We start from the raw sequence: 25,937 nt of genomic DNA, 5'->3' as shown, positions 1-25,937 counted from the left end.
TTTTTTTTTTTTTTTTTTTTTTTTTTGAGACGGGGTTTCACCATGTTGGCCAGGATGGTCTTGATCTCTTGGCCTCATGATCCGCCTGCCTCAGCCTCCCAAAGTGCTAGGACCACAGGCATGAGCCACCATGCCTGGCCACAACAAATTTTAACTTTACGAAAAATTAAAAAAAAAAAAAAAAAAAAAAAACTGGGCTAAAATATATTGCATCAGACTTAGACGTTCTACAACCAAAAATCGATGCAGAGCTGCAATTTACAAATCTGCAATTTACAAATTTTAACATTGACAAATAAGGAAGAGAGGTTTTAAATGAAGAAAAAAACCAAAACATACTATATATTACCGTTGTCCGCATTATACAAGTATAGAAAATATAAACTGCTATAAATAGCTTTGGCAAGGACCCCAAATTGCCAGGCCAATAAATAAACCAGCTTAATACAGTAGTATTTTCAAACTGTAAAGCAAAATATCTATATATTCAACCTGGTTAACATATATATATATATGTATATATATATATACGTATATGTATATGTGTGTGTGTATGTGTGTGTGTGTTATTTATTTATTATTTTTTAATTAGACTTTAAGGTCTGGGGTACATGTGCCGATCTTGCAGGACTGTTACACACGCCATGGTGGTTTGCCACCTCCATCCCCCGTCACCTACATTAGGTATTTCTCCTAATGTTATCCCTCCCCAATCTCCCATCCCCTGCTATCCCTCCCCTAGACTCCCAGCCCCCAACAGACCCCAGTGTGTGATGTTCTCCTCCCTGTGTCCATGTGTTCTCATTGTTCAACACCCACCTATGAGTAAGAACACAGTGTTTGGTTTTCTGTTCCTGTGTCAGCTTGCTGAGAATGATGGTTTCCAGATTCATCCATGTCCCTGCAAAGGACATGAACTCACCCCCTTTTATGGCTGCATAGTATTCCATGGTATATATATCCCACATGTTCTTTATCTAGTCTATCATTGATGGGCATTTGGGTTAGTTCCAAGTCTTTGCTATTGTAAACAGCGCCACAATGAACATACATGTGAATATGTCTTTAAAGAACGATTTATAATCCTTTGGGTATATACCCAGTAATGGGATTGCTGGGTCAAATCGTATTTCTATTTCTAGATCCTTTAGGAATCACTACACTGTCTTCCACATGGTTGAAGACATTTATACTCCCACCAACAGTAAAAGCGTTCCTATTTCTCCAAACACATATATATTTAAGCTTTCATTAAATAGAATCAAGTTGTGAGAGATGTTTACATGCACCCATATAGAAAGATATATATTAAATGAAAGGGCTCAAATATATATGTAGTATTTAGAACACTAGTAATATTTGTTAACTAAAAGAAACAACTTTGTATATTATTACTTTTACTTTCTTTATTTTATTTTTTATCACAATTCCAGGATTGAGACTGAGATAAGGCGTATCAAGCACTTTGCACATTCCCTGACATATAGTAAGCACTAATTTTAGCACCGGTTGTCATTATCTCTGTCATTGCCATCTCGGGAATTGCTCCACCCCGTCCCCTCCCCTTGGCAGGAAGTTGCCAACCTTCCACTGCCTCTGCCCACCCACCTTCTCCAGGTTGTCCTGAAATTCCACCAGTTTTACCCTTCACTACCTCCGAGACCACAGTCTGGAACTGGTTTCCTTGCCTTCTGTCTCAACTTTTACTTTTTAATATGCTTCCTTTGTAACTATAACAGTAACTTTTTAAATTAATTGCAATTCCAAACTCAAGGAAGCGAAGGGTTTAAAAAAGTTTTACTGAATGCTTATTATGTATTAGACCATATTCTGGAAACTTGTATTCCCTTACTCTATAAGATAGGCATTATCATCACTTTATATAGATGAGAAAACAGAGGCTGCAGCAGGTTAAACTAGGACATAGTTCTGTCCAAATTCTATGCAACTTTGACTACACTGAGCAAGAAAGTCTATCTACTAACAGTGTGATCTGGACAAATCACTTAACCTTTTTATGCCACATTTCCCACACATGTGTAATGAAAAAAATGGAAGTCCAAGGTCCTTCCAGATCTAAATTTCTACAATTTTATGAAACTAAATCATAATAGCAACAATGCTTTCCACTTCCGACACCCCACCTCAACCTCATATGCAGCCCTTTTACACTGAGGGAATGATACACCCAAACTCTTATACTAGGATGCTTTTTATACCTTGGCTGTAGTCTTAATATCCGAGATGTTTATAAACCACTGCTTGCTGGCACGAATAACCACTGGTTTCTTAGTCCTCCAGTCATAGGGATAGCTGTGTACCAATTTTTCTTCCTTCAACAAATTCTTTGCAGTCTGAAGCATCTTTATAACTTAAAAAAAAAAAAAAAAAAAAAAAAAAAAACAAATTATATCACACATAATTTAAAAGAACTATGAAAATCCTAATAATGCTCTAAACTTCCAGAAAGTACTAAATCTGCAGCAATAGGTGTCAATATGAGTAGTCACCTTGGGCCGTGTGTGGTGGCTTGTGCCTGTAACCCCAGCACTTTGGGAGGCCAAGGTGGGTGGATCACGAGGTCAGGAGATCAGGACCATCCTGGCCAACATGGTGAAACCCCATCTCTACTAAAAATACAAAAATTACAAAAATTAGCTGGGCATGGTGGTGTGCACGCCTGTAGTCCCAGCTACTTCGGAGGCTGAGGCAGGAGAACTGCTTGAACCCAGGAGGCGGAGGTTGCAGTGAGCCGAGATCGCATCACTGTACTCTAGCCTGGGTGACAGAGTGAGACTCTGTCTCAAAAAGAAAAAAAGAGTAGTCACCTTGGCCAGGCATGGTGGCTCATGCCTATATCCCAGCACTTTGAGAGGCAGAGGCAGGAGGATCACTTGAGGTCAGGAATTCAAGACCAGCCTGCTGTGCATGGTGAAACCCCATCTCTACTAAAAATACAAAAGAATTAGCAGGGCGTAGTGCCATGCGCCTGTAATCCCAGCTACCTGGGAGGCTAAGGTGGGAGAATCATTTGAACCCGGGAGGCAGAGGCTACAATGAACTGAGATCGTGCCACTGCACTCCAGCCTGGGCAACAAAGCAAGACTCCATCTCACGCACACACAAAAAAGTAGTCACCTTTCAGGTATCAAAGGCGTGCTCTGGGCATCTCCTGGCAAAAAAAAAGCAGGAACTGTAAAATCTTAATCAGACTCCAAATTATGCCACTTTCACCTCTTTCTGCATCAAAGAAAAGATGAACAGATTCTATCTAGAATTCTAGATTTGAAATTTAGTCATAATCTTTCATGCCATGAATCTTAAAATGGTCTCCAGGTAATCTGGAAAAAAACAGGAGTAATAGGTTGAACTGTGTCCCTAAGAAGATCTAACCCCCAACCCCAGTGAATGTGACCTCACATAGAAATCAGGTTTCTGCAGATGTAATCAAGTTGAGGTCACACTGCATTAGAAAGGACCCTAAATCAAGTTTCAGTGAGGTCACACCGCATTAGGGAGCACTGGTGTTCTTAAAATGAAGAGGATACAAAGAAGATTGGTTTTGCCACTGATTTAGCCATGTGAAATTCATTTCAATATCCTTTTCTGGGTTTGAAGCTGCTGTCTCTAAAAGTGCCATCTCATTGTGCTCAGTATCAGTCAATACTAGAGAAATCTTACTCAGTCAATACTAGAGAAATCTTGAACAGCTTATGTACAAAACTTTTAAATTTTTATATTATTTTGAGCATCTTTGCTTCTTTGTGGCACCCTGGCCACTGAATCTGACAGTGATAACCCTCTACAGTCTGTGGACTGGCAGGTTTTTTTGGTGTTTGTTTGTTTTCGGGATGGAGTCTCGCTCTGTTGCCCAGGCTGGAGGGCAGTGGTGTGGTCTCAGCTCACTGCAACCTCTACCTCCCGGGTTCAAGTGATTCCTGCCTCAGCCTCCCATGTAGCTAGGATTATAGGCGCATGCCACCACACCTGGCTAATTTTTTGTATTTTAGTAGAGATGGGGTTTCACCAAGTTAGCCAGGCTGGTCTCGAACTCCTGACCTCACGATCCATCCACCTTGGCCTCCCAAAGTGCTGGGATTACAGGCATGAGCCAACACGTCCACTTAGGCTGGCAGTTTGCTGATCTTTTAAAGTTTCTTTCCCTACCCAATCTCCACTTTCTGGTAAAGTTTCTGTAAGGTCTGTCAGGCGTACATCCTGCAGCTTACTGGCTTAAATGTACTCTCCTTTGATGTAGACTCATGTAGGCTGATTGGGAGAAACAGAAATCAATAGTGCAACTGTTTTGATACTAAATACTGACAAGTGTCTTCTTGAAATAAAGAACAAGTCCCTCCAATTAAAAAAAAAAAAAAAAAAAAAAAGAGGATTCACAGAGAGACATATAAGACCTAAAGAAGGTAGCCAGGTGCAGTGGCTCACGCCTGTAATCCCAACACTCTGATAGGCCTAGGAACATGGACCATTTGAGGCCAGGACTTCAAGACCAGCGTGGCCAACATGGTGAAACCCCATCTCTACTAAAAATAAAAAATTGAAAAATTGTGGCTTGACACAGTAGGGTCTCATGTCTGTAATCCCAGCACTTTGAGAGGCTGAGGCGGGCAGATCACCTGAGGTCAGGAGTTCAAGACCAACCTTATCAGCATAGCGAAACCCCATCTCTACTAAAAATACAAAAATTAGCCAGGAGTGGTGGTGTGTGCCTGTAATCCCAGCTACTTGGGAGGCTGAGGCAAGAGAACTCCAGCCTGGGCCACAGAGTGAGACTCTGTCTCAAAAAATAAAAATAAAATAAAATAAATTTAGCTGGGTGTGACGATGTGTGCCTGTAATCCCAGCTGCTCAGGAAGCTAAGGCACAAGAATCACTTGAACCTAGGACATGGAGGTGGCAGTGAGCTAAGAGCATGCCACTCCACACCAGCCTGGGTGAAGAAGTGGGACTCTGTCTCGCAAAAACAAGTAAGATCTAAAGAAGGCCATGTGACGAGAAAGGCAGAGAGTGGAATAACGCAGTTATAAACCAAGGCATGTCAAGGATTTCCAGGAGCCACCAAAAGCTAGAAAGAGGCAAGAAAGAATAAATTTATGTTGTTTTGAACCACCAAGTTTATGGTGATTTTTTCCAGTAGCCCTAGAAAAGTAATATATCAGGTCTAATTAGCCTTAGTCTTAATGTGGGCAAAGAAAGGTTTTCATAGCACATGGTCTCTGAATCTGTAAAGAAAGACAGACAATTCAAGACTGAAGGATTCTCAAGATCCTAATACATAAACCATGCTAAATGGGTCAGTTATTTACAAGGGTTAAACAGTGAATGCGGAATGTGTAATTTACAGTCAACATCCAGCCCTGATCTTGATTTTATCCTTCTACAAAAGTAATACTGCTGATTATTATCTCCATAGCCCTAAAATAACTTCACTCCCTGTTACTGCCCTGACTTGCTTGAACAGAGCAACTTCAGAGCAAAAGATAAAAAAGTGTACCAAACTCCATTTCAAAACATGTGGCGAAACAAGATATATTTTTAGTTTTTTGTTTCTGTTAAAGTATAAGAAGGGAAAATAGGTAGCAAAGGCTACTGCTAGCTGCTTTTCAGAAAACATACATGGTATCAACAGATGCAATGCTCACCCACATCAGTTCCCTCTTCGAGGACAGCCTTGTTTTGAAGTTCAGGACCTGCGACATCTGTGAAAACTCCATCTTCGTCCACTAAACAATCCTATAAAGTATCATTTTGAACAATTAAAATATCAAGACATTTTCTCTTATGATGATCTGGCAAAACAATATATGTAAAACATATAGCCTAGTCCCTCTCTACATTGAAACCCTAGTTACTTGGCTGGGAGCAGGGCTCATTGCCTGTAATCCCAGTACTGTGGGAGGTTGAGGCAGGCGGATCACTTGAGGTCAGGAGGTCGAGACCAGCTTGGCCAACATGGCAAAACCCCACTTCCACTAAAAATACAAATACAAAATTAGCCAGGCATGGTGGCATACACCTGTAGTCCCAGCTACTTGGGAGCCTGAGACAGGAGAATCACCTGAACCCTGGAGATAGAGGTGGCAGTGAGCCGAGATGGTGCCACTGCACTCTAGTCTAAGACACAGAGTAAGACTCCATCTCAAAAAAAAAAAAAAAAAAGAAATAAGAATGTGTGAATTTTATACATTTAAATCACCAAAGGCAAAATGTGTTATTGAAGCATATACATAAACTTAAGTAACAAAATATAGTAAAACATCTTTGAATGGTCTCTATTATTTCTAAATCTATGGCAATGTACACAGTTGTTCCCTTTCAGACTCACCTTTTAACTAAATGGAAATACTTGCTAAGTAACTGAAGTGTGTAAGGTAAGTGTAGAAAGGACTGTTTAGCTAAAACAAACACACCTTTTCAGGGAGTAAAAGTAATTTGTCTATGTGACTTAATCCTAGAAAGAAAATATTTTAGAAGTGCCTCATAATATATATTCTTCAATTCTAACGTGCAAATTTTTTCCTGATTCTTGGAAATATTTTTCAATTAGTATGAATTTTTGAAACTTTGGAGTACTACACAACCCTAAGCATGGCACAATTATATGACAAAAGTCATCATTTTTTAAAAATAAAGATGTTGGTTAGAATTTATCATTTCCTTTCATTAAGATGAATTAAAAATGAAAAAAGAAGAACAGTACCGTGGGCAGGTTGTGCTGGGACGCTACACTGTAATCTTCCATACCATGAGCTGGGGCTGTGTGAACCAATCCTGTTCCTTTTGCCATGGTCACATGATTTGCAGGTAAAAGAGGAGAGGCTTTATCAGGAATTAATGGATGACTACAAGTACCATTTTCCAAATCTACACCTGTGGGGAAAGAAAACCACTATTAAGTTTCATTTTATATGGCGAATCTATCTCCTTAAGCTTAACAATAGAATATGAGGTTAAATGTGCAGAATCTAGAACAAGACTGGCTAGGCTCAAATTTCACCTTCCCCTTTAACTTGTCCTGTGACCTTCTGGAATCTATAAAATGCAGATAATTCTGATTCCCATCTCAGAGGGTTGCTGTGAGAATAAACAAGTTAATGTAGTTTCTGTGTTTTGATACTTACTGTATCTACCACTTAATATTCTCTTCCTCACCGCCCTCCCAAAAAGATCTCTAAGTAATCAATTAAAAATAATTCACTTTTTTCTGGAAAGAAAACCTACCCCATATGAATTACTTAATTCTTCAAAATTTCTACTACTTCAATAAGTAGAAAGCTACATGACACCAGCTTATTTTGACAGGGATAAGGAATATATATATAATCCTCCACAATGTGGTGACTCAAATAGGAACTCAATAATTATCTGATACTAAGAATTTGAAACAATTATGTTATATAGACAAAAGACCTTTAAATTCAACCTTAAAACTTTCAAACACCTTATGATTTTTAGCTTCTATGATAACATGTAACTTGACAATGAATTCTTTTTTTTTTTTTTTTTTTTTGAGACGGAGTTTAACTGTTGTTGCCAAGGCTGGAGTGTAATGGCACAATCTCGGCTCACCGCAACCTCCGCCTCCTGGGTTCAAGCAATTCTCTGGCCTCAGCCTCCCGAGTAGCTGGGACTACAGGCATGCACCATCATGCCCAGCTAATTTTTGTATTTTTAGTAGAGACGAGGTTTCACCTTGTTGACCAGGATGGTCTCGATCTCTTGACCTCGTGATCCACCCGCCTCGGCCTCCCAAAGTGCTGGGATTACAGGCTTGAGCCACCGCGCCCGGCCTGACAATGAATTCTTTAATAGCCTTTGCATTTAAAAAAGAGGCAGGGGGCTGGGTGCAATAGCTTATGTCTGTAATTGCATTCAGGAAGACTGCTTGAGCCCAAGAGTTTGAGACAAGTCTGGGCAACACAGCGAGATCCAATCTCTATTTAAAAAAACAAAAAACAAAAAACGGGAGAGTACAAAGTAAATTATTATTTTGGTTTTTATTTTTATTATCCTATTGCACCAAAGAGGATCAAATCATCTAAAAATTCTTAAGCTCCTTTCCTCTCTTTGACATAAAAATCTTTTTAGTTTTGTTAAGGTTGTTTAAACTTCTCATTGGCTTGTATCTGAACGGATTAATTTGGAGGCTTTCCTATTTAGCTAGGCAGTCTTTCTAGGCAATTTTTGTACCTTTATTTATATGATGGAATTTTTTTTTTTAATCATACCTAAGGATAAAAGATAATTTTAGGCCAGGCGTGGTGGCTTACATCTATAATCCTAGCACTTTGGGAGGCAGAGGCAGGAGGAACACTTGAGCTCAGGAGTTCAAGACCTGCCTGGGCAACGTAGTAAGACCTCATCTCTTTAAAAAAATTAAAATAAAATAAAATTCTAGGCATAGTGGCTCATGTCTGTAATCCCAGCACTTTTAAAGACCAAGGTAGGAGGATCACTTGAGGCCAAGAGTTCAAGACCAGCCTGGGTGATGTAGCAAGACCCCATCTCTACCAAAAAAAAATAAAAATTAGCCCAGCATGGTGGCACACACTTGTGGTCCCAGCTATTCAAGAGGCTGAGGCAGGAAGATCACTTGAGCTTAGGATCCAGAGGCTGCAGTGAGCCAAGATGGCACCATCACACTCCAGCCTGGGTGACAGAGCAAGACCACGTCTCAAAAAAAAAAGACCAAAAAATAGTTAATTTTAAACTTCCCGAGACTTCCATAATTATATTTCAAAACCTCAAAAGTCACTACCTCAAAAGTCCCAAATTATACCTCACAAAGAATTCTTCTGGGCCAGGCAGAGTGCTCACAGCCTGTAATCCCAGCACTTTGGCAGGCCAAGGCGGGCAGATCACTTGAGCCCAGGAATTCCAGACCAGCCTGGGCTATACAATAAGAACTTGTCTCTACAAAATATTTTTTCAAAATTAGCTAGGTGTGGTGGCACGTGCCTATAGTCCCAGCTACTTGGGTGGCCAGGGTGGGAGGATCACCTGAGCCCAGGAGTTTGAAGCCACAATGAGCTGACTGGCCCACTGCATTCCAGCATGGGCAACAGAATGAGACCCTGTCTGTTTAAAAAATAAAATAAAGGCCAGACACGGTGGCTCATACCTATAATCCCAACACTTTGGGAGGCCAAGGCAGGCAGATCACCTGAGGTCACGAGTTCAAGACCAGCCTGACCAACATGGAGAAACCCTGTTTTGACTAAAAATACAAAATTAGCCAAGAATGGTGGTGCATGCCTGTAATCCCAGCTACTCGGAACCCGTGAGACAGAGGTTGCAGTGAGCTGAGACTGCACCAATGCACTCCAGCCTGGGCAACAAGAGTGAAACTCTGTCTCAAAAAAAATAATAAAATAACATAAAATTCCTTTGATAGAAAAACTGCTTTTTGATAATTATCAGAATTTATTCAATCTCTATTAAAATTATATGCCAAAAAATGAATACATTCATTTCCTTTCTTGTCCCTTTTTATAAAACAGATAAAAACAATTTTAAAAATTAATTTTGCATAAAATGTTACCAAGTAACTATTGGCTATTGCAAGCAATTTTTTTATCTGTTGTACATTTATTAATATTCATATTTTTCTATACTCCTATCATGCTTAATGTATATTCTCCTTTAGTGTAATCCATGTAAAATGTATTCTAGAAAGGTAAAGGCCCTAACTGTTTCAATTCACAATGGGCACTGCTCATCAAAATAGTAAATTCAAGTCAGCCCAGTATTTTGATGACTATGTTGTCAGATATCTAAAAGTCTTCACCTGAAAATGTTGAAATAGTCTCAAACGTTGTTTCCAAAGTAGAAGCAACAGATGCTACTTTATCTGCAGCCAGTATGTAGAGGTCTCCAGACCTGGAACATTTCACAACAGCATACCTAACATAAAATTTTAGGAAAGAATTACCAATCATGAAACAGGAAAAGACACAGATATCATTTTAATTTTTAAATATCGTTTTAGAAAAACTAACTTCAAGATCAAACTGTACTATTTTCAAAAGACTTCATAACATATATGCCTATTTCATTTTCCTCAAAAGCTGGATAAGGTCTTAAAAAGGATCATCTAAAGGTTAATAAAATCTATATGAACATAACAACTAAGATATAATTCATTAAATTTTAAAATAATAAAGAAGATAAAATAAATTCAAAATAATGGTAATGACGGAATAGATTCAATTTGTGGCTAAAATAAAAAATGCAATAATATACCCACTTCGATTCTGGCTTATAGCAAACAGCTTGATTGGCTGGAATTGTCCAAGGCTGTGTGGTCCAGACCAAAAAACTAACAGGAGATGAACCATCTGTGAAAATAAAATTGTAAATATGTTAGCAAATGGGATAATTCTATAACTTTAGTACACTCAAGCTATGAATAAATCTTACCTATAAGAGATGCCAATTTAGGAGAAGGTTTTAAGAGAGGAAATTTTACATATATGGAACGACTGACATGCTCAGGATTATATTCAAGTTCTGCTTCAGCCAATGCAGTCCTAAGGTTTAGAAATATTAAACATTAATATGTGGAAGCCCCACAAATTTCTCCCTTTTAATGATCAAAAAATGCATATATACCTAGATGAGGGAGACCAAAACACAGGTTTATAAGATCGATAAACCAAGCCCTATAAAAGACAAAATATTATGTTAAAGGTAGGATTTTGTAACACATACTTCAACCTACTCAAAGAAGAAAAAATATCTCTTTACCTTTTCATACATTTGGTAAAAAGTTCTCAACTGTTTGGCTTCATACTTCCCATCAAATGTAAAGTAGCAATTATTCCAATCTGCCATTATTCCCCAACGTATAAATGCTAATTTCTGTTTCTCAATGGCTGCTTTAGCAAATGATCTAGCTAAAAAAAAAAAAAAAAAAGAAAAGAAAAGAAAAAAAAGCTTCTGAACACCAATGAATTTGAACTCTTATAAACATGGTTTAGCATGTATCTCTCTAAATACAAATGCTACAGACAGTTTAGAATATAAGATTTTTTTTTTTTTTTTGAGAGGGGGTCAAGCTTTGCTGCCTAGGCTGCACTGCAATGGCATGATCTCAGCTCACTGCAACCTCTACCACCCAGGTTCAAGCAATTCTCGTGCCTCAGCCTCTGCAGTAGCTGGGACTACAGGCATGCATCACCACGCCCGGCTAATTTTTTCGGTATTTTTAGTAGAGATGGGGTTTCGCCATGTTGGTCAGGCTGATCTTGAACTCCTGACCTCAGGCAATCCGTCCACCTTGGCCTCCCAAAGTGCTAGGATTACAGGTGTGAGCCACTGCACCCAGCTTATAAAATTTTGTAATAGAAAAATAATATGAAGGTCAACAGTGTTCAGGAGATACCTACAACAAATTCTAAAATTAACTGGAATTGCAAAAGTTAAAATGTTATTACTGTCTTCTGTATTTTCCAGACTTTATACAATGACCTCACATTTAGGAAAAATAAACTAGAAAAATTATTCCTTATTATTTCTTAATTTAAGAAAAGGTCAGATAAAAATTTTCATTTCATTATACACAAAAAATTAATCAGAATATCAAATCTAAGCCAATGATAATATGTTTCACAAGAAAGTAAAAAAACCTTCATAATTATATCCAAATATACAAAGTATAACATATAAGAAAAAGCAAGCCCTCCCTGGCCCAGTGTACAAAGAAAAAAGATTAAATAAGAGAATAATGTAAAATATACGTATTTTAGAATTTACTCGTCTTAACCCCAGAAATAAGTCGGCAAGCCCCCTTGCGGAAAGTTTAAAAAAAAAAAAAAAAATCACAAAAAAAGATTGTATAAAATATGAACATTGAGAAACTGAGAATGCAATTAAAAATGCTCACAAAGTCTTTCCTTCAATATCCAAACATAGGCCGGGCGTGGTGGCTCACGCCTGTAATCCCAGCGCTTTGGGAAGCCAAGGCGGACAGATCACCTGAGGTCAGGACTTCAAGACCAGCCTGGCCAACATGGAGAAATTCCACCTCTACTAAAAATACAAAAATTAGCCAGGCATGGTGGCACATGCCTGTAATCCCAACTACTTGGGAAGATGAGGCAGGAGAATCCCTTAAACCCGGGAGGCAGAGGTTGCCGTCAGCCAAGATCGTGCCATTGAACTGCAGCCAGGGCAACAACTCCATCTCAGAAGTTCTTATAAAAATCAATAAAATAAACCTGAATTTTCTGTGACAGAAAGGCATTTCCAATAAATCTCATTATACCCAAACCAAACCAAAACAAAAGGTTCCTTTGGTAAAGCTCTGACTTTTCCAAGGAACCTGTTTACAAATATCATTTTAAAATAGAAATAGACATTATTTTACCTTTCTCTCGAATTTCTATAGCTGAAAGATTCTGAGCTTCTCCACCAAGTTCTGATAATACTTTTACTTCAATGGGCAACCCATGACAATCCCAGCCGGGCACAAAATGTATTTTGGAACCAGTCATCATATGGAATCGATTGGCTATGTCTTTCAAAATCTGCAAAGATAAAATTATAATTATCATTCATACATAAAACATTTGGCCTACAATTTAGATTTTTTTAAATTTAATCCCATTTTAAAAACTGCAATTTGAAAAAGAAATATATAAACTAACTTTTATTAAAAACTATTAACACAAATAGCCTAATATTATTTATATTGAGCTAAGAAGTATGATCGGATCATTGCAGAACTTACAGTGTACTCAGAGAATGGAATATTATGGTTAACTCTGTCATTGACAAAACCCTTACTAATACAGTAGACCTCTTCGTTAGGTATAGTTTTAGAACTAATTTACCTTTTTAAGTTCATTTTAAATACTAGAGGGCAGCAGAGCCTTTTAAAAAATGTATCACCATAGTAGAATGGGGGAATCAAAGGCAAAGACTAGACTTGGCTCCAAAAGCTCAATTTCCCTCTTCCCAAGAGGAAACAGTGCACTGACCACTAGCCCAGTAGTCCAGAAAACAATTTCCTCCTTTCCATACCTATCAAAAGTCAAAAAGATATTATGTTCTTCTCCCATCTCTTGCCCTCTTTAAAAACTCTAATTTCAAACTGTTTACTAGTGAACATGAAGGAGCCTTGTAGTCTGAGTGGTTGTCACATTAAAAAAAAATTATCAGAGGCTGGGTGTGGTGGCTCACGCCTGTAATCCCAGCACTTTGGGAGGCCAAGGTGGGCAGATCACAAGGTCAGGAGATCGAGACCAGCCTGGCCAACATGGTAAAATCCCACCTCTACTAAAAATAGAAAAATTAGCTGAGCATGGTAGCATGCGCCTGTAATCTCAGCTACCTGGGAGGCTGAGGCAGGAGAATCACATGAACCCAGGAGTTGGAGGTTGCAGTAAGCCAAGATAGTGCCACTGCACTCCAGCCTGGGAGACAGAGTGAGACTCCATCTCAGGAAAAAAAAAAAATTATCTAGCTATATATACCTAAGATTGGTATACTTTACTCTGGGTAATTATTTAAATCAATCGTCATATAAATAACCTCCTTTCTACTTATCTCTTTGGCAATTGTCTATTTATTATCTGTCTCTTCTCTGTAAAACATAAGCTCCATGAGCTCAGAGAGCCCATCTTTCCTCTTCACCCATGAATTCCAGCATTTCAAATAGTTTCTGGCACTATTCTGTAAATATTTATCAAATACATGAATGCATGCATTCATCATATATACTCTAAGCCATGGTATCTTATACAGTAGCCACTGGCCACTGTATTTTTGGTGCTAGTCCAAATTCAGACGTGATTTAAATTATGAAATATATACCCAATTTCAAACATGTGTTATGAAAAAAATGTGATATATCTCAAAAAATTTTTTTATTATTATACTTTAAGTTCTGGGGTACACGTGCAGAACGTGCAGGTTTGTTACATAGGTATACCCGTATCACGGTGGTTTGCTGCACCCATCAACCTGTCATCTACATTAGGTATTTCTCCTAATGCTATCCCTTCCCTAGACCCCCACCCCACGACAGACCCTGGTGTGTGATGTTCCCCTCACTGTGTCCACATGTTCTCACTGTTCAACTCCCACTTATGAGTGAGAACATGTAGTGTTTGGTTTTCTGTTCTTGCGTTAGTTTGCTGAGAATGATAGTTTTCAGCTACATCCATGTCCCTGCAAAGGAGACATGAACATGCATATTTCTATCATGTGTCAACAAAACAAAAAATGTAATAAACCATATCTTGGGTCATAAAAATAAAACTCAACAAATTTAAAAGAACTGGAATCAGGCTGGGCGCAGTGGCTTACGCCTATAATCCCAACACAAGGCAGGCAGATCATGAGGTCAGGAGTTCAAGACCAGCCTGGCCAATATAGTGAAACCCCATCTCTACTAAAAATACAAAAAATGGGCCAGGCGTGGTGGCTCACGCTTGTAATCCCAGCATTTTGGGAGGCCGAAACAGGTGGATCACCTGAGGTCACAAGCTTGAGACCAGCCTGACCAACATGGAGAAACCCCTAAAACTACTAACCTACAAAACTAAAACTACAAAATTAGCTGGGCATAGTGGCACATGCCTGTAATCCCAGCTACTTGGAAGGCTGAGGCAGGAGAATAGCTTACACTTGGGAGGCAGAGGTTGCAGTGAGCCCGAGATTGCGCTAATGCACTCCAGCCTGAGCATCAAGAGCAAAAAAAAAAAAAAAAAAATTAGCCAGGCATGGTGGTGAGTGCCTGTAATCCCAGCTAGTCAGGAGGCTAAAGCAGGAAAATCGCTTGAACCCAGCAGGCGGAGGTTGCAGCAAGCCAACATCCTGCCATTACACTCCAGCCTGGGCAACAGTTCAAGACTCCATCTCAAAAAAAAATAGAACTGAAATCATAGAATATGCTCTTCTTCCATAATGGATTAAAATGAATAAGGGAAGGATAACAGAAAGATCTTCAAACACTTAAGAACTAAACAAGACACACATGAGGCCAGGCACAGTGGCTCACACCTGTAATCTCAAAATTTGGGATGTCAAGGGCAAGAGGATGACTTGAGGCCAGAAGTTTGAAACCAGCCTGGCTAATATAGCAAGAATTTGTCTCTACAAAAAATAAAAAAAGTAAATAAAAACTATAAACAGCACACATGTAAAAATTTCATGAATCAGAAAGGAATTTTCAAGGAAAATTTTTGTTGTACTTGTTGAAACACGGTCTCACTCTTGCCTGTAGGGGGGAGACCCCGTAAGTGCCTAGGCAGGAGCCAGAAGCCTCAGCCTATTTCCATATAAATAATGAAGAAGAAAGTAACTAGAAATATAATCGTAGTAGTTATTAGCTATTCACAGGTGATCTTAGTTACTCATAGTACTAATTCTTTTATTAATACCTCTTAGGTCGGAAGCAAACCTGGGGTGATATTGTGAAAGAAATGACCCTAAAGCAAGATGCTTTAAGCCCTCTGTCACGCTGGCCTGCGTAAGGGCTGCTGGAGGGCGTCTCAGCTGTGCCGCTGCGCCAGTGCTGGGAAAGTGCCCACTGTTTAGCCAGCTAGGGAAGGAGATGTCCAAGATGACCAAGACATCTTCTTCCTCGGGGGGGTTAGGAGAAAACTCCTCCAAGCTCTTGTGGTAGGCCTGACACTGTCAGGTAGGCCCCAGGCATCCAGGGACTTAAATGTCTCTATGTGATACTGTGCTTCAGTGGTCATGTTCCATGTCCACTCTCATGTTCCACTTCTCTACCTGGTTCCTTTTTCCTCAGAAGAAATAATCAGTAAAAGTAACGTAAATCTTAATGTCTTTATTCTTTCTTAACAAGTACAGAAAAAGTGCTGACACATTATGTTCCTTACCTCATCTTGGCAACCTGAAAGCCTTGGGCCCCCGCCTATATGACACGTGATGTACCTGACCCTATCACTGACCACCAGTGCCATGCCCTACCTACCCGCCCCCAGCTTTGTACTCAATAAAAGCCAGAGCGTCCAGGCACTCGGGGCCACTGCTGGACTCCGCGCTTTGGTTGGCAGTGGACCCCCGGTCCCAATCTCTCTTTTCTCTGTCTCTGTGTCTTGTGTCTTTTATTTCTACAATTTCTTGTCTCCACACCAGCAGAGAGGGCCTCACAGAACCCTGTAGGGCTGGACCTTGCAGTCTCCCAAGCTGGAGTACAGTGGTGCGATCATGGCTCATTGCCACTTTTGACCTCCCAGGCTCAAGTGATTCTCCAACCTCAGCTTCCCAAGTAGCTGAGACTAGAGGCGCATGCCACCATGTCCAGCTAATTTTTGTTTTCTTAGCAGATACAGGGTTTCACCATGTGGCCCAGGCTGGTCTGGAACTCCTGGCCTCAAGTGATCCGCCTGCCTTGGCCTCCCAAATTGCTGGGATTCAGGCGTGAGCCACTGCACCTGGCCTCAAGAAAATTTTAAAAACACAATCAACTGAATAAAAATTGAAGTACAACATGTCAAAATTGGTGGGGCACAGCTAAAGGAGTGCTGAAAGGAAAATTTATAGCATTAAAGTGCATACATTAGAAAAGGGATGCCTGTCAATAGCGTAAAATTCCACCTCAAGAAACTAGAAAAAGTGGGGCAAAATGAACCCAAAGCAAGCAAAAATAAGAAAATAAAGATAAAAGCCAGCTGGGCACTGTGGCTCATGCCTGTAATCCCAGCACTCTGGAAGGCCAAGGGGGGTGGATAACTTGAGGTCGGGACTTTGAGACCAGCCTGGCCAACATGGTGAAAACCCATCTCTACTAAAAATACAAAAATTAGCAGGGCGTGGTGGCACACACCTGTAATCCCAGCTACTCAGGAGGCTGAGGCACGAGAATTGCTTGAACCCAGGAGGCAGAAGTTGCAATGAGCCATGATCGCACCACTGCACTCCAGCCCGGGCAACAGAGCAAGACTCTGTCTCAAAAAAAAAAAAAAAAAAAAGGTGAAAGCAGAAATCAGCAAAATTTAAAACAGAAAAAAAAAACAATGAAACAAAGTCTGACTTCAGGAACGATAGCATGAGAAGCCATGTGGCCCTGTTTCCTAGTAAAATTGGTAAAAATTATTTTTAAAACAACCATTTAGGGCTGGTCACAGTGGCTCACACCCGTAATCCCAGCACTTTGGGAGGCCGAGGCAGGCAATTCACAAAGTCAAGAGATCAGGACCACCCTGGCCAACATGGTGAAACCCCATCTCTACTAAAAATAGAAAAATTAGCTGGGCGTGGTGGCGTGTACTTGTAGTCCCAGCTACTCAGGAGGCTGAGTTAGGAGAATTGCTTGAACCTGGGAGGCAGAGGTTGCAGTGAGCCAAGATCGCACCACTGTACTCCAGCCTGGCACCTGGCAAAGGAGCGAGACTCTGTCTCAAACAAAAAAAAAAAAAAAACATTTAAAGCCTCTGGAATTGATCCTAAAGTTATACACCAAATGAAGAAACATCTATATAAGACAAATCTTCAAAAACTAGGTAAGAAAAGTGAGTGTCTATGGTATTTGACCCAAGACACTCCCTCTCTCCTCTGTACCAGTTAGTTCAAAGAAGCCAAGGCTGCTGCAGCCTAGAACACAAGGTTCCCTATTCTCCCAGCTCCCAGTCTAGGCCTATCTTTCCGAGGAGCGGCAGGACATCAAAACGTCTCCTCCTTCCCCAGCTACCTGCTGCTACCTATTCCCCAGCTAAGTTCTGGGCAAGTGTAGTCAAGAGGCAGAAGCTCCCTTTCTTCACTCAGCCCTCAATCATGGAAGAGTGTGCGTCTGCTGGGAATACCAGAAGTCCAGTCATCCTTGTCCTCACTCATAAGATGGTGGTTCCATACCAGGAGAGGCCACTCAAGAAGACCTCATGCTACCATGCTACTGCCCACCCCATAAACACCTGACTCCTAAAGTGGGAGTGTCCCTCATAGACGTGCACAGTTGTGCCTACTCCAGAGCCCTGACTGGAAGACACTGCCGGATTGGAAGAGAAGCAGGCAATAAAATGAATAATTCCTAAACTCTTCCCATTGTTAGAGCATTCAGAAGTTCAGGCCTGATGGGGCTCTTAGAAGAAACAGTGAAAGCTGTAGAAAAAGGCAATTAGAAGATCCATAGGTTCAAGATGATACAGGCTAACCTATAGGCCACATAGCTTGGAGGAGAGAGCCATGGAGAGAAACAGCTGAGAGAAGCCCTCCTAGGATCAGAACAAATACCAGACACTGACCTTAAGAACTAGTCCTTCAAAAGACCTCAAATTTGATTTCTATTAGTCTACGCAGCAGTTTATGCCCCAGGGAATTGTTGAAAACAACAGAGTCAAGAGCTGGAAAATTTCAGAGCTAAATACATTGGTGTTGTCAGGGAAAGAGAGGATAGGAGCACTGCCAAAATCACTGTCATCCCAGGGTGACTGTGGACATACCCAAAGCCATGCCTCCCTGAGAATCAGAGGCTTACCACAAGGGAAGAATGGGAGGAGGCAGAAACAGACTTCATGAAAATACTACAGCCAGTCACAAGTAAATAACAATTACAAGCTCTGAGAGGTGGGAGAGACCATTATTCAGATTTACTACATCTAAAGTGCCCAATTTCCAACAAAAAAATTACAAGACATACAAAGAAATACAAAGTATGACACACACACTGGAAAAGAAAGCAGAAAATAGAGGCTGGGAGCGGTGGCTCACTCCTATAATCCCAGCACTTTGGGAGGCAGAGACAGGTGGATCACAAAGTCAAGAGATCAAGACCACCCTGGCCAACATGGTGAAACCCCATCTCTACTAACAATGCAAAAATTAGCTGGGTGTGGTGGCATGCGCCTGTAGTCCCAGTTACTCAAGAGGCTCAGGCAGGAGAATTGCTTGAATCCGGGAGGCAGAGATAGCAGCCGAGATCATGCCACTGCACATTGGCCTGGTAACAAAGTGAGACTCAGTCTCACAAAAAAAAAATAGAAACTACCTATAAAAGTAATCAGATGTCAAATGTTACAGAAAAAGACTTCAAAACTGACATTATAAATGTTCAAAGAACTAACAGAATCCATGATTAAAGAGATAAAGGAAGGTATGATGATAATGTCACATCTAACAGAGAATATCAATAAAGAAATAGAAATTTTTTTTTTTTTTTAAAAGACCCAAAATGGTCGGGCTCAGTGGCTCACGCCTGTAATCCCAGCAATTTGGGAGGCCAAGTCGGGCAGATCACAAGGTCAGGAGTTCGAGATCAGCCTGACCAATATGGCAAAACCCTGTCCCTACTAAAAATACAAAAATTAGCCAGGCATGATGGTGGTAATCCCAGTTCCTCAGGAGGCTGAGGGAGGAGAATTGCTTGAACTCGGGAGGCGGAGGTTGCAATAAGCCAAGATTGCGCCACTGCACTCCAACCTGGGCGACAGAGCAAGACTCCGTCTCAAACAACCAAAAAAAAAGACCCAAAACGAAAAATTCAATGGAGAGGTTCAACAGTAGATACAATCTAGCAGAAGAAAAAATAAACTTAAGTTAGATCAATAAATACTGTATAATCCAAAGAATAATAACAAAACTAAACAGAGCCTCAGAGCCATCATTACACACATCATTCAGCATACCAACAAATGCATAATGAGAGTTTCAGAAGAAAGAAAACAGAGGCAGAAAAAATATCCAAAGAAATAGTAACTGAAAATTCCTCAAATGTATTGAAGAACATTTGAAAATTTCTCAAATGTATTAAACAACACCAACCCATACATCCACAAAGTTCAATGAACTCCAAGAAGGAAAAAACACAAAGAAATGGAAAAAAGACAGCACAGTAAAAAGGTGCAAGTTAGAGACTTTGGGAAGCCAAAGCAGGTGAACTGCTTGAGCCCAGGAGTTCAAGACCCACCTGGGCAACATGGCAAAACACCATCTCTACAAAAATTACAAAAACTAGCCAGGCATGGTAGCCTGCACCTGTGGTCTCAGTTACTTGGGAGGCTGAGGTGAGAGGATAGCATGAGCCCAGAAAATTGAGGCTGCAGTGAGCTATGATTGTGCCACTGCACTCCAGCCTGGGTAAGAGAAAGAGCCTGTCTAAAAAAAAAAAAAAAAAAAAATTTACATTCACCTAAAACCTGCACATTAATGTTTTTAGCACCTTATTCATAATACCCAAAAACTGTAAACAACCCAGTTGTACTTCAACAGGTTGATGGGTAAACTGCGATACATCCACACCATAGAATACTACTCAGCAATGAAAAAATAAAACTACTGAAAAGCTTAGATGAATCTCAAGGGAATTATGCTGAGTGAAAAAAATCAATCCCAAAAGATTATGAACTGTATGTTTTCATTTACATAGCATTCTTGAAATAACAAAAATATAGAAATGGAGAATATATTCATGGTTGAAAGGAGTTAAAGAGAGAGTGCAACACGAGGAAGATAACTTGGTTATAAAAGGGCAACATGAGGGATTCTTACAGCAATGAATCTTAACTGTATCAATGTAAATATCCTACTTGTAATATTACGCTATAACTTTTGCAAAATGTCATCATTAGGGAAAACTGAGTAAGATGTACAAGAGATCTGTATTCTTAAAATTTCATTGAATCAATATCTGAAATGTAAAGTTTAACAAAAATAAAAGATTGGTATCAAATAGCATGTACCAAAAGAAAACCAAGCACATCCGTTTTCTCCACTGAAAGAAGTAAATGCTTTTTTATTCCGTCTGATATCATATGTCTAAAAATTAAAAAGTAAACCAGCAAGCAGTAGAGTATAGTTTGTCTTGTGTGGAAGCAAATAATACTGACAAATGTGCAAGATGTACATATGTCTCAAATGTTTCAGCAGTTTTCAATATAATTTACTACATAATACAATATGCAATGTATATCACAATATGTAGTAATACTACTCTAATAGCAGTTTGTTTGTATTTTGAGACAGTCTCGCTCTGTTACCCAGGCTGGAGTTCAATGGTGCAAACTCAGCTCACTGCAACCTCCATCCCCCACCCTGGGTTCAAATGATTCCCCTGCCTCAGCCTCCTGAGTAGCTAAGATTACAGGAGTGCTCCACCACGCCCAGCTAATTTTTGTATTTTTAGTAGATACAGGGTTTTGCCATGTTGGCCAGGCTGCTCTCGAACTCCTGACCTCAAGTGATCCACCCACCTCAGCCTCCCAAACTTCTGGGATTAAAGGCGTGAGCCACTGCGCCTGGCCTCTAATAACACTATTGACCCATTCAGTGACCAAATTCTTGGTTTTGAAACTACAGATGCTCAAGGCCACATGCTCCCCAAAATTTCCACTGAAATCTACATAAAGAACTGAAAAATGAGTGAACTGATTATGGATATCCATGCTGTGGCCCAGGCATGGATTACAGGCATGACCCACTGCACCCGACCAAGACATAACTTTTTTTGTCTACTGCTATTCCCAGAGTCTAGAACAATGCCTCACACGATAATTATGTACTGAATAAGATGATGTTTACTAATATAAAATAACATTAAGCTCAAAGCAAATACCAGCAATGTTTTTTTATGCAGTACTAAAATTATATATTGCTTTGTATGAAAACGTTTTCGTTTTACATGCCAATGTAAATTTACATAATTATCATATAATTAGAGTACACGAGTATTTATATAAACACTTTCTTTCAAGTGTCGTAACTTAATTATAATTACCTTATTTAAAGCATGTCCAACATGAGGGTCACCATTTGCATAAGGAGGTCCATCATGAAGGCAAAATTCTGTCTTTACTTTTCTTTCTCTTTGCCATGAATAAAGTTCTGAAAATCCACATTTCTGTTTAAAAAGAACAACGATATCTAAACATCATATAAATACATACTCCTGAGTCTTACAAGAAATAACAGCCAACACTTGCTTATTTCCATTCCAATTCCATTCCAATCTATTCAACTCTGAAATACAAGGTGAGGTTTCTGAAATGTGTGTCTGAGTACACATCTCTTAAAACCTTTCAGTAGTTTCCCCACGCACCTCAGACTGAAGTCTAAACTCTTTATATGATATGCTGGACCCTCCAAAGGTTTAGTACCACTAAGTTCTTGGGCATTCTCTCATCACTCCCCATCCCTGCCATGTTGAAGGACCTACAGATTCCCAATACACACATTCTTGCTATTCTTTGGCTGCAATGCTTGCCACTCCCAAAATCTGGAAACAACATGTATGGCAGTCTCACTTCCCTTCCCTCAATTTGCTGTGTGATCTTGGCGAAGTTACTGTGCACTTACGAGCCTGCTTTCTCATCTGAAAAAAAATGTGTTAATAGTATCCATAGTACAGGGCCGGTGTGAAGATTAAACAAGAAAACATTGGAAACTGTCACTCTGGCATACAGAAGGTAATGAATAAAAACCCTTTAAAAAATCGGATGAACTCTGGGCGAGCACAGTGGCTCACGCTTGTAATCCCGGCATTTTGGGAGGCTGAGGTGGGCAGATCACCTGAGGTCAGGAGTTCCAGTCCAGCCTGTCCAATATGGTGAAACTCTGTTTCTACGAAAAATACAAAAATTAGCCAGGTGTGTGGTGCACACTTGTAGTCCCGGTACTGGGGAGGCTGAGGCAGCAGAACACCTTCACCCCAGTAGGGGGAGGCTGCAGTGAGCTGAGATCGTTCTACTGCACTGCAGCCTGGGTAACAGAGCAACACTCCACCCCAAAAAAAAAAAAAAAAAAAAAAAAAAAAAAATTAGATTAACTGTCAGAATATTTAGCTAAGTATATTAACCAATATTCCAAGAATACCAGAGATTTTTAAAGACTAGAATTACAGAAACTAACAAGAGGAATCTCTGCCCTTGGAAAGTTCAGTCTAGGCTGAGCACGGTGGTTCACGCCTGTAATCCCAGCACTTTGGGAGGCCGAGGCGGGTAGATCACTTGAGGTCAGGAGTTCAAGAGCAGCCTGGCCAATATGGTGAAACCTTGTCTCTACTAAACATACAACAATTAGCCAGGAGTCGTGGCATAGGCCTGTAATCCCAGCGACTCGGGAGGCTGAGGCATGAGAATCGCTTGAACCCGGGAGACGGAGGTTACAGAGAGCCAAGATTGCGCCATTACACTCCAGCCTGGGCGACAAAGGAAGACTCTTCCAAAAAAAAAAAAAAAAAAAAAAAAAAAGGCTTAGTTTAGTAGAGGCACAGTCTATAAAGAGGACTCTGAGCAAGTACTGCTACTTTATATTTCAAACGAGTCATAATTTCAACTAGGGATATAAAGAACCCAAAAGGTGGACTTCAGCTTCCCCCTCATTCACCATAATTGAGGTTTTAAAGGTTCTATTTAAGCCGGGCGCGGTGGCTCACACCTGTAATCCTAGCGCTTTGGGAGACTGAGGCTGGCGGATCACCTGAGGTCAGGAGTTCAAGACCAGCCTGACCAATGTGGTGAAACCCCGTCTTTAAAAAAAAATAAATAAAATTAAAAAGGTTTTATTTAAGAACGAGGTGGAGGGGGGAGGAAACTAGCCAATATAGTCTTGAACTCTTGGCTCAATTGATTCCCCTGTCTTGGCCTTTCAAAGTGCTGGGATTACAGGCGTGAGCCACTGCGCCCAGCCTAGGTTTTTATTTGCAATGTGGACATGTGAATTTACTTTTTACAAGGCATTGAGAAAGTGCCCAAAGTTGATCTGTTTTGCCTACGGGAGAGAAATGGGGCATAGGTGCGATACATGCTGGTAACTGGGTATCGCTAGTGTCCCCCCTTAATTTCCCGCCCCGGAACCTGCTACAAAGGAGGAACTCATCTAGAGATTTCTACACTTAGGTTTTCAGCCCACAAAATCCGTGCGAGGCAGATGAATTCCACCAATCTGGTCACACCCCCGCCCACCCGCACCGGCGTGGAGCGCAGAGGTGTGGCTCCCGCCGAGCGCCAAGAGCCCGCGGCTGGGTCGGGCCTCTCCGGAGGCCCCGCGCCGAGGCAGCGCCCGTACCTGCTGGATCTCCAGTTCCGTGTCCGGCTGCTGGCGGCCCAGCAACTTCATGGGGAAGGTGGTCTGCGGTAGCAGCACCGTGTCCCGGTATCTGCCGCTATTCGAGTTCGGCTGGTGGTTACTGGCCCCGGAGACCGACTGCACCAGAAGCCTTTTCGTCGCCTGTAGCCATCCCGGGCGGCAGGGAAAGCGAGGCGTCCCCCACAAACTTCGGGCCGTGGCCAGGGCCGCGGCCCCAGGCCCGTGAGGGCGCAGCCCCCAACGCATGGTCGGGCTACGCCTAGGCGTGTGGTCCTCCGCTCCCGCCCCGGCTGGAAGGGGCAGGACCCCCGGAAACCTAGGCGAGCCGAATAAAAGGGCGCACGCGCCGGGGAAACGGAAGGGGCGGGGAAGAAGCGGGTAGGGGCGGGGGACACCGCCTTCCAGGAGTCCGCGGAGACGGAGCCACCTCCGGGTCCTCCTTGCAGCCGCCGGGGGGCGGGCCCAGCTTCACGGGGGCTGGGAAAGGTGGGGCTTATATTCCAATCACTGTGCCCTCCTTTTTAAAAATATAGTTATTTTAATTTAACACAACATAGCTATTGCATCACTTTAACATGTAGCCAATAAGAAGTAAGATATTTTACGTATTCTCTTCATACGAAGCCTTTGAAATCTGACATGTACTTTGCACATGCTGCACATCTCAATCTGGACTAAACACATGGCAAGGCCCCAGCAGGCACACTTGGGTCATGACTACCATTGTGGGCAGCACAAACTTCAGTGAAAATATTGTAAAACAGTAAAATTTCAGCAAATCGAGTTTTACAGATCTAGTTGGCTAGAATTAGATATTCCTAAACCTTTCTACAAATAGGATCTCTGATGAGCTGAGGGGGCAGGGTGAGGTTTATAGACAGAAAAGGCTGAAGAAAGGAGAAACGGAACGAAAAGCAGACGACATTTCAAAGTTACTTGGCCTAATGGATTTGGCTATCATCTCTCCTGATTTCCTGGAACTCAGACCTTACAAGCAAACATCCTAGTGCCGGAGCTCAGTCCAGATCAATGACTTCCCATAAATTTTAACAATATTATAAAACAATCTAACTTTTTTAAAGATTCCCTAAATCCCTGTTATATCCCACTCATAGAACAGTGTACTATGTAAAGCAACTTCTGCTCCTGTTTCTGACAGATTCTGCTCTATGTGGTTATCCAATTCATAATAGTTCACAATTGTTACCATTTCATTGTAGAGTATACCTCTTGGGAATAGCCTTCCTAATCATAAAACACAACATCCAAAACATTTAGTTCACATAAATAAGAAGGACTGACTTTCTACAAACACGAAAATATGTATATACTAAAAAAAAGATAGCATAAAATGAGAAACCAAATGGCAGATAGAAAGCACTCAATCAATGTCAGCCTTTCACCAGTCAAAGACTCCAGCTCTGTACCTGAATTGACTCATTTAATCTTCAAAACCAGATGAGGTGAAGACACAGTACACCAAAAAACCATACAAGATAGGAACTATGAATATTTCCATTTCACAGATAAGGAAACTGAGGCACATAGAGTTATGTAACTTGCTCAGGATCATACAACTAAGTAGCACAGTTGGAATTCAAACCCAGGCAGTTAGATTCCAGTGCCTGTGTGTATGCCACCATGTTATCTTGCCTTCCCTACACTATAGTGTGGAGGAAAACATTTGCTACACATTAAAAAATAGTAATATACAAAATGTATAAAGAGCTGCTACAGATCAAAAAGATAAACAACCCAATTTTAAAAAAGGATAAAAGAAGCTGGGCTCAGTAGCTCATGCCCATAATCCCAGCACTTTGGGAGGCTGAAGTGGAAATATCACTTGAGTCCAAGAGTCTGAGACAAGCCTGGACAACATAGGGAAACCCCCGTCTCCAAAATAATTTTTAAAATTAGCTGGATGTAGT

At 40.8% G+C, this 25,937-nt stretch overlaps 1 protein-coding gene across 2 annotated transcripts in view; it reads right to left on the bottom strand.

The window, feature by feature from the left end:
• Window positions 1-24,373, bottom strand: part of IARS2 (isoleucyl-tRNA synthetase 2, mitochondrial) — a 59,391-nt gene extending 35,018 nt beyond the window's left edge. Inside the window, exons 1-11 of one of the 2 annotated variants that reach the window (XM_032289283.1) lie at window positions 23,989-24,373; window positions 21,701-21,823; window positions 12,386-12,545; window positions 10,765-10,913; window positions 10,630-10,679; window positions 10,438-10,547; window positions 10,265-10,355; window positions 9,806-9,921; window positions 6,719-6,888; window positions 5,661-5,751; window positions 2,220-2,371 (exon numbers count right to left, since the gene is read on the bottom strand). In XM_032289283.1, the coding sequence (XP_032145174.1) occupies window positions 2,220-2,371; window positions 5,661-5,751; window positions 6,719-6,888; window positions 9,806-9,921; window positions 10,265-10,355; window positions 10,438-10,547; window positions 10,630-10,679; window positions 10,765-10,913; window positions 12,386-12,545; window positions 21,701-21,823; window positions 23,989-24,255 (1,479 nt within the window). In that variant the 5' untranslated portion in view covers window positions 24,256-24,373. The remainder of the gene's footprint in view (window positions 1-2,219; window positions 2,372-5,660; window positions 5,752-6,718; window positions 6,889-9,805; window positions 9,922-10,264; window positions 10,356-10,437; window positions 10,548-10,629; window positions 10,680-10,764; window positions 10,914-12,385; window positions 12,546-21,700; window positions 21,824-23,988) is intronic. The other variant, XM_032289284.1, reaches the window with a different exon arrangement.
• Between the last annotated feature and the right edge of the window lie 1,564 nt (window positions 24,374-25,937).

Source organism: Sapajus apella, unplaced genomic scaffold, assembly GCF_009761245.1.
Source record: "Sapajus apella isolate SASKATOON/1434 unplaced genomic scaffold, GSC_monkey_1.0 scaffold22, whole genome shotgun sequence".
NCBI classification, from domain to species: Eukaryota; Metazoa; Chordata; class Mammalia; order Primates; family Cebidae; genus Sapajus; species Sapajus apella.
Note: the sequence above shows the minus strand (reverse complement) of the source record. Positions and strands in the feature narration are given on the sequence as shown.